General features: G+C 30.7%; 1 protein-coding gene across 1 annotated transcript; it reads right to left on the reverse strand.

Annotated features, from left to right (window-relative positions):
- Positions 1–1,283: 1,283 nt before the first annotated feature.
- On the reverse strand, positions 1,284–3,733 carry LOC18598718 (nascent polypeptide-associated complex subunit beta-like). The gene is made up of 6 exons (XM_007028370.3): positions 3,616–3,733; positions 2,467–2,534; positions 2,044–2,192; positions 1,901–1,957; positions 1,701–1,739; positions 1,284–1,593 (listed from the first exon to the last, which is right to left on the reverse strand). The coding sequence occupies exons 2-6, from the start codon at positions 2,532–2,534 to the stop codon at positions 1,421–1,423; spliced, it is 486 nt and encodes a 161-aa protein (XP_007028432.1). The 5' UTR covers positions 3,616–3,733; the 3' UTR covers positions 1,284–1,420.
- Between the last annotated feature and the right edge of the window lie 5,739 nt (positions 3,734–9,472).

Below are 9,472 nucleotides of genomic sequence, written 5' to 3' on the forward strand. Positions count from 1 at the left end.
TAAATCATTAGTTTTAATTTTTACTTAATGGTACGTCTTATAATACACGTAAATCTTGAGAGAGAGAAGGTAGAAGGTAATGCATTAGAATAAAACATTTTATGAGGAAAACCTTGTGAATGTGCCTTTATTGAGCATGAACTAATTGCTTTCCATAGACAAAGTAGTGCCTTTTGTGTATAAGCTTTGCATGTAGAGGAAGAGATGAAAATAGGGAAAGATTTCATTGGAAGGACAAAAACCAAAGTAGACTGGAAGCAGTTTTGGGGAGTTTTTTTCGTTTTTTTTTTTTTTACTTTTTGAAAAATCCTTATGACCAGTAATGCTTATAAGTTGGAATGGCTGAATTGAAATAAATATCGCTCGTTTTATTAATTTATTATTTATGATTTTATTTGTTAATTTTATTGTATGAAATGAGTGTGACTTGATTCGTGATAGCAAACTTAATAATTAACTTAACACGTATTGAAATTTTATTATATTTTGACACAAAATAATTAAAATAAAGACCTTTTGTAGTGAACAAGATAACTAGTTTTCAAATGTACTTCTTTAAAAGAATATTAATGTCTTAATTCCAAAATAAATATCCATTTTTCTTTTCTGAACCGTACCTAAAACATTGTCTTACCATCCATCTTTAACATACACAACTCTTACTTATTTTATTTTTCATATTAAGTTTAATAATTTTTACTCCCTCTTTTTTAAATTAAATATCTAACTTTTATTTTTAGCTGTTCCAGAACTATTTTCACTTGTTTTTTGGAACATCTATGACACTTATTTTCTGCATAATCTACATTTATTTTTAATAACAGTTTGTTTTGACCTTAAAAATTATACTTTAAGAATATTATAAATGATTAAAAATATCAGAAACACTTTTAAAGTCAAAAATATTTTTCTTAATATTCTTACAAAATTAAGCATGAACATTTACGTTGTAACAAAAAAAGTACAATCATTTTCTAATTAAAAACTAAGGTTTGCCGATTAAAGAAAAAAAATCGAGTAAATTATTTTTGAGTTACCATGGCTCCGGAAATATTTACATTGATCATCTAATTTTAAAGGATAATATTTTGATGAATTAATATTTATAAATATAAATAACCGAAGCCTTATTTTCAAAATTAAATAAACCAAAATTCATCCGATTGACAATATAGACGGAAACGTTTTAAGATCATTTGTCTTGGCGTGAAATATCTTTTGTCAAAACATCGCCATTGATTTGGTACCAGTCAGCAATACCGCGAAATCAGAAAATAGAAGACTTGCTGTGAACCAAAACATTAGGGTAAGGTAACACTATCCAGTGAGTCACAGGGAGGGTATCAACTAGGACAAGAATAAATTGGAAGACAAAAATGCAATTCCATGCAAAACAACACAACAAAAATCTCTAAAAGCACTATTTAGCAGCCTGGCCTTCTTCTGCTGCAGCTTCAAACGTCTCACCACCCACAAGTTGTGGAACATCATCATCATCCTCTTCTTGAGTGGCGGTTGCTTCAGCACCAGCAGTAGGTACCTGCTTCTGGAATTGCTCTGCCAACTTCCTCAAGTTGTCCAAGTTATCTGGCCCTAAAAATTTTAGAACAAGGGTCAAAAGCCAATATTCATTTGCAATCTGGAAACAACCACAATAAAAGAGAAATGAAGAAAAAACTAAACAAAGCCAGAGTGCATACCCAATTGGTTGATGATTCCGGGGAGAATATCTTGCAACTCTGGAATAAGGGAAAAACACACATGTCAAAATATCAGCCATAGCAAAGCTAAAAAACAAAGGAAAAATGTACAGTGGCCAAGGAAAAAACCCTAGTCTTTGATGCCTTTAGGGTTAATTATACCAAAATTTCAAAGAGTAAATAGCAATAAAAAAACGTACTCTTTGTCTGAGGTGAACCACTAACAACCCAGGTGTTGGCAGCAATAGAAGCTTGAACTGAAATAAAGAAAATCATGCATTAGTTCGTCATGCAAAACATTTGAATAGATTTACATGGTCCACATCTATTAAGCAATATCTACCTTTTGGGTTAATAAACTGGATAACAACATCATCCTTGAATATGTTGACTTCCTCAATTGCAGGAATAGCATTCACTCCTATTCTCTTGAGGGTGCTCTGCAGCCTTTTGTCATCAGTGGTAGTAGTCTTGTGGACAGCCTTCTTCTTTCTGTTAACACAGGTTAAATTAACAAGATAATGATTAATCAAATTCCAAACACCATCCAGATGACCAAATTATGAACAAGGAAGAGACAGATAAAATTTTGACTTGACATGCTAGCTAATCAAAAAACATTACACAGCAGGCAAAAATTTGATTCAAGCATTTCTCCTAAATATCTGAACAACAATTATCTCCACATACTTGAAGACAATCAGCCATAAAATTTCATTTAGCTAGCCTATCTAAGGAATTTCCAAAATCCAAACCATGAAGATACCTTCTCATGCTACCCTTTCCACCAGTGCGGACAGCACCAGCCATCTTCATGAGCTTCTCGACATTCATCTGCACAAAGGAGTAAAACAATCAGGTCATGAAACAAGAAAATTACATCAACCGAGGCCAAAGATACTCACAATCAAACACAGAAAGACTTAAAAGTTATGAGCTCATCAAAAGTAACAAGACAAAAAACCAATAAATAAAACACACTACAAATGAAGCATAAGAAACAGCTCATCCAGCAAGAAAACCTCTAACAACAGCAAAATTATAAAATCCCAATACAGCAAACTATCAATCACGCACAAAAAGGATACATAGGCACGGAAGGCTCAGAAACCATCACATAACTATAAATAACAAAATCACAAAGAGAGAAACCCAACATTAAAAAAAAAAAAAAAAGGGAAGAGGCTCTCCAGTCAGTACTTATTCCTTTCTGAAGCCTTTCATTGTAATATAAGAGAAAGGGAAAACCAAGGAAAAAAAAAGGAAAGAACAGACAAAGGGGAAAAATAAAAACTGAGAGTGCAAAAATTATAATGATAATCATATGATCCTGATGTTGCATGAGAGGGGGACGGAGGCTGACGTTCAAGGTGATCAAAACTTCAACACAATATATAAGCTAAATAAAATACTAAGCAGAATTTAAGTGAGGTGAGCTTATTTACTTATTGTATCTGGTGAACATAAGCATAAGCGAAGCTCAAAAGCTAAAGAAAGGTAAATTCAGGGTTTTCAAGAAACGCATGTAAACATGAAAAGCATCATCAAGTAGTGGGCTAAGCTTCAAAGCTTGTGAAATGCATGTTCCATACCACAAAGATAACAAAATGAGCCAAAGTGAATCAGAATCAGACTCAGAAAATACATTTCCCCAAAATATCTAACAGATACATTTCACATAAAATTCCAAAAAATACTAAACCAAAAGAACATGAATAAACACCCCAAAACCAAAATAATCCACGCTACCAGATCTAAAGACAAAGGGGCTAAGTAGGACACAATATCCCCAGAAAAAGAAGCAGCAGGGTTATGCGAACCTAAGTAATTGAAGGAAATAAAACTGACAGAAATGGAAGAAAGTAAATGAAAATACCAAATAGTCGAAAAAGAAACAGCGAATTAAGTATTGAACCTTTATAAGTATTGAGAATGGATGCCGCAACTGCAAGGATGAAAATGAGGAAAGAATGAGGTTTCTTGGAACCCAGAGAGCCAGCTCCAGTGTTTACGCCTTAGGGTTTTTATGCCCACCCCTGAATTTTAAGGATTTTGATCCGACGGTTTAAGTGCAAAATGAAGAAATTGAATCCAAAGGCTATAACACTTCCACGTCCACGTTTGTCTTAATAAGTTTATTTGTATTAATGAAAAGTTTAGTATGGTTGAGTTTACGTGGATTTGCGCTCAGACCATTTTTAGTTGTGTCAAAATTTATTAATATTAGGGTACGTTTGGTCATCAAAAAATATTTACTAGAGAAAAATTTTTATGTAAAATATTTTATAAAAAAATTTAATATTTTTTGTTATTTAAATAAACTGTCGAAAGCATTTTCAGTTGTTTAGATCATTTTACGAAAAATATTTTTCATTATGGTGGAGTTATTTAGATATTAAAATAATAAATAGGAATTGATTACAAAACAATATTGATTTTCACTAATTTGTGATCAAAATTAAGAATAGAAATGAAAATAGACAAAATCAATAATGATATTTCTCAAAGCATTTAACCACATATCTGTAATGAAAATAAATTTTAATTTTAAAAACTTTTTCATCTTATCACTTTTTTATCATAACTATAAAAATATAAATATACATCAATTGTGTAAGATATCCAAAACTCATATTTATAAATATGTATTTAAATGACGATCATTGAAATATTTTTTATTATAATTATAAGTAAGATTTATTCCATTTATAAATAAATAATTTAATTGTATTGAATGGTTTTATTAAAATAATATTTTTTTTAATTTTAATAGTGTTGTATAATTTAAATATTAATATTTTAAATTAATTATTTTAAAGTTAATTATTAATATTTTATTTTTTTAATATTTTAAGTTAAATATTAATATTCATCAAACTTATACTCACAAACTTAGTATAAAATTATTTTTGTTGTTCACTGGAAAATATCTTACGCCCTTCTTCAAGGACATAAGACATTTTTTGTGGTTAATTCTGTCGACTAGTAAAATATTTTACATTTAGAATTAATTTTTTATCTGTCAAATAAGCATAAGTCCTGAAAACGTTTTTCAAAAAATATTTTACTACAAGACAAACGGACCCTTAATTAAGTTATTCCAATTTTAATTTTTGATATAAATTATTAGATCATATAAAAAGATTTTTTTAAAAAAATTATTACATGAGATATATCATGAATTACGATACAACTTATAAAATTGATTATAATTCTAAAAATTAGAAGTCATGTTAATTAGTTTCTTCAATACTAAACTTTTATTAAGGGCAAAGAATCTAATAATAAATTTAAACATAAATGTAGATTATATCTGTCATGAATTAAAGTAAAAAATTTTAATTTTTATGAATAATAAAATACACAATTTTATGTTTGTATTAACCTAAAATACTCTCGCTTGAAGTTTCATTTATTGGTTTATTCTCTTTTATTGAAAACTAATATTGAATGATTTGGTAATTTAATTATCTTTTCTATTTTGATTATGTATTCTATAATTCCTACATTATATTTTGCTTCACTTTAAGTGGACCTTTTTTTTCTATTACTTTTGAAATTTATAAAAAATTCAGGTCTATGTAATATATATATATATATATACTAATACATTTGACAATAATTTCTTATATTAAATTATATAAAAATATCATATAATTTAAAGAAAAATAGATTTACCTCTTTGAGGCTTAAAATTTGAAACTTAACTATTTTTTGTATATTTCCGTTCTACCTAACACCATTAACTTTATTTGCTAAGTATGTTCAAGTTTCTTAAGTTTATATTTTATTATTAATAGCATTTAATGAAATAAGGGATCATTATATCTCTTAATGGAACCAGTCATTTTATGTTTCACTTTTAAGACCCATTGCCCAATAGGCTTAAGTCTTGGTGGAAAGTTGTCACACCCCATTTTTGGAGGGATCGTGATCGATGCATGGACCTACGTGAGTATGGCCCATTAGGCCTAAGCAAGCATAAATCTATAAATGCATGAGCTAGTCATCCATCACATTCACAAACATAAATTCATTCATAATCAACATATACATTAATTCATCAAAGCCACCTCTTTGCAGAACGTCTCAACGTAAAGTGCGGTTTTTATCATATATCATGTAAGTATTCACAACATTAAACATTTGTGGTTTGGCATACATCTCATACCTATATTTTTATGGTCCATCCACCATAGTTTCAACATCATTGCACCCATATTTAGGGCTTAACACTATATGTGGAAACGTAAATAAGTTTATCATGAATGAGTTGCCCCACTACTCCACAAGTCGCCTAATCAAGCAACCTACTAATCTGAAGCAAAATAAGGGAAAATAATATGTGAGTCATAAAGACTCCGTGGGTGGATACGAGGAAAAGGATAAGCCAAGAGAAAAGAGTTTTGCAATAAACCATAATTTGCGAAACAATATGTTAATCATATAAATTTTTTCAACAGTCATAAACGCATTTGATAACTTTAAATGCATAAATATAATGTCTTACAAGGTCAACTTACAAAACATTTGGGAGGAAATAACGGAAAGTAACCCTCGACTCTTCAAGCTCAACAATAAACCTTCAAATCAATAATGTGTAATTCATTTAACAACTCATCTCATCATTTCATATAAACACAATAATTATCAATCGCCAACCACAAGCATCACAATATCTAATAGACAAATAACACTTTAGTACATGACATAACAAATTATGGGGAGAATGGGAACTTTCGCCCAACTCATCCCTATGGTATTCTTACCCCTACACCAAAATTTATAAAGAGGGAAAAAGTGGTACAATGCACAACTTAACCTAGTGATATTTTTACCCCTACACTGAGACTACAGCCAATATACAAAAGGGGAAAAGATGGCACATCGAGACTAGAGCTAATCACAACACAATCGTGGGAAGTGGAGACCTTCTCAATCCACTTCACAACACAATCATGGGAATGTAAAGACCTTCTCAATCCACATCACAACACCAATCATGGGAATGTAGAGACCTTCTTAATCCACATTCACAATACTCATATGCAAAAGCAATTCAATCAACCACAATCATCATCTTAACTAATATATTGTAGCCACACTAGCCTAGAGGTTGGAGTAATTGAGGTAATTGTTCAAACATTGAAAGGGCTTGTCCCCTTGTTGAAAACTATTACAAAGTAGAATATTTATTTATACATAATAGTTTTGAAAGCCATTTCAAAACGTTTTCTCATCCACAAATATATTTTTCCTTAGTCAAATATTTATGGCAACAATGCTCATAACAAATCCATCAAATCACGCAATCATGCTTTTAACTTTACATACTCAAATAGTTTTGAAAGTAGTGTACCCATTCACCTCGAAAGTTGATTGCCACCAAGTATGTGAAATCCTACTTTAACGAAATTTTCAGAATTTCAATGGTTCCTAAATGCCCAAATAAATATTTCAATTAATACTTAGTCTAGGAATCTCATAATAATCGTTTATGCTACTTCAAAACTATTCAGGTTCGCCTAGACGAATTTTTCTAAACTAAATCTATTACTCATGAAAATATCCATTCATACAAATATAATACCCCGTACTTTGATATGGTGTCTAATAAAGCTTATTGGATGCCAATTAAGGTTAATTATAATGTTTAGAAATGATGAAAGATGAAAGGAATAGTTTGGGATAAAATATTTCGCATACGAGGAAATAATAATAAAATAATGATATTTTTATCAGAGAAGAATTTGTGAGATAAAAAGTGATTCGGAAGTCAATTGAGGTATAATAAGGTATTTTGGGTACCAAGGGGACAAGAAGAGATTTTTGGAATAAAATAAAATTTTATTAATAAAATAATATTAAAATATTAATATTTTATTCAGTGTCAAAATTTTCCATAAAGAATGAGTATATGGTCAATCTAAGTGGGGAAGAAGAAGAATGAGAGAATTTTGGAGAAAAATGACGTTAATGGGGCCGCTCGTCTTTATTAAGTAAAGATAGCGCAGACAAATAAATATTTTAAATATTATGGGGATACCGCGTTGGAGTACAAACTTCATTCTTTGTTTGTATATGTGTAGAAGAAGGTAATAGAAGGAAATTAGAGTTAAATAAGTGTTGGAAGGACTAAATTAAAATGGAAGGAAACAAAAAGAGCAAAACGATAATTTTAGGTAAAGTTTGGTCAAAGCTTCCAAAGGAAGCTTTGACTTTGATTTTTTTAGGCCAAGACCGACCTTATCCTATCCCCCACCAGATTTTTCTTCTTCTTCATCCATGCTCCACACCATTCTTGAAGCTTCCATGCCATTTTCTCTTTATCCACCATGAAATCAAGTTTTCTTCACTTTCCTTTCCATGTTTTCTTTTCCTTTCTTCTCCAAACTTCTTGAGCACTAAATTTATAGCCTTTAACCCAAATTTCCAGCACATCTAAACCCTAGGAGGAGAAGAAAGAAAAAGAGAGAAAGGAAGAAAAAAGCTTGGTTTTGGTGATTCAAGCAAGGAATAGTAAGAATTCTTGTTTTTGGTTTGAGTAGTATTTGAAAATGAGTTAGTGACTTAGAGAAATGTCTTGTGGTAGCAAAGATTGGCTTGATTGGAGAAAAATTGGTAACATGTAAGCCAATAAACCCATGGGTACATGAAGGACTCAAAGTGGAAAAGGAAAACGGTAAGCTTAACACTATGTTTTAAAGCCTACGGTTAATTGAATATTGTGAGGAATTATAGTTGTTGAAAGGATCTATTTGCATAAGCTAGTTGATAATTGTTAAGATTGTATGGCATGTTGTTTGAAAGAAATGAAAAAGGAATATTGTGGATAGAGGATTGAGAAACAAAGTATTGAAAGTTGATAGATAACGATGCGTGTAAACGAGGAAATAATCGAGTGAAAGTGAGAATGATTGTTGCTGCCATATATGTGGATTATGTGTGGAAATGTAAGATGGATTTGGGTGGAAATTATTTAGAAAGGTTGAAGTAGACACGTGACATCATAATTAAGTTACCGGTGATATAATTTAACGAATTACGTAAGCAATGGATATAAGTAATTTTAGTAAAAATGTATTAAGATGTGAGTTAATTGAAGATGGTTTCATGATAGGATGAAAAATATAAATTTGAGTAAGGATTAATTTATTAAAGTGTTGCCCCGTATACATATATAATTAAATATATTGAGTTCGTATTATTGTTAGGAAGTGCAAAGATAAGGTTAGAGTACTGTGGTGGCGTGCCGGAATAAACATCGAGCGATCGGTCAGTGAAAATAATCAGAGACACCTCCGATCAAATAGCAATGTAATATTCCGCTATCGTAAGGTGAGTGAACTTGCATTTCAAAATGTTTTGGAAAAATGTTATATGTTTTAATGGATCATTAGGGAATTTTATCGGTTTTTTTTTTAAAATTTCCTAGGAACAAGCCCTTGATAAAATGTTTTGATGTTGTGAAATGTGAAATGTGAAAAAGGATGAATCCATATGTTTTTTTGTATAATGTTGATATACATGTATCTATATATTATGTCATAAATGGTACCATTGTGTGACAAATGTAACCATGCATGAGCTGGGTGAGATGTGGTGTCCAGTTATGTGCATGATGTGGTGGGATGCACATGAGCTGGGTGAGATATGGTGTCCGGCTATGTGCACGATGTGGTGGGATGCACATGACCTGGGTGAGATAAAATATTTTCTGGAAATTTCTTCTCTTTCCGATTTCATGCTAAATATGGTTCTTTCATTATGAA

The sequence above is a fragment of the Theobroma cacao genome, chromosome 5 (assembly GCF_053813885.1).
Source record: "Theobroma cacao isolate CCN51 chromosome 5, ASM5381388v1, whole genome shotgun sequence".
Classification (NCBI taxonomy): domain Eukaryota; kingdom Viridiplantae; phylum Streptophyta; class Magnoliopsida; order Malvales; family Malvaceae; genus Theobroma; species Theobroma cacao.

Bases quoted from the DNA above. Each gene is read 5' to 3' on its own strand.
- LOC18598718 (XM_007028370.3), bottom strand. From the start codon at position 2,534: ATGAATGTCGAGAAGCTCATGAAGATGGCTGGTGCTGTCCGCACTGGT. The intron at 2,193-2,466 runs GTATCTTCATGG...CTGTGTTAACAG, and splicing joins GGAAAGGGTAGCATGAGAAG to AAAGAAGAAGGCTGTCCACA. The intron at 1,594-1,700 runs GTATGCACTCTG...TAAAATTTTTAG, and splicing joins CGGAATCATCAACCAATTGG to GGCCAGATAACTTGGACAAC.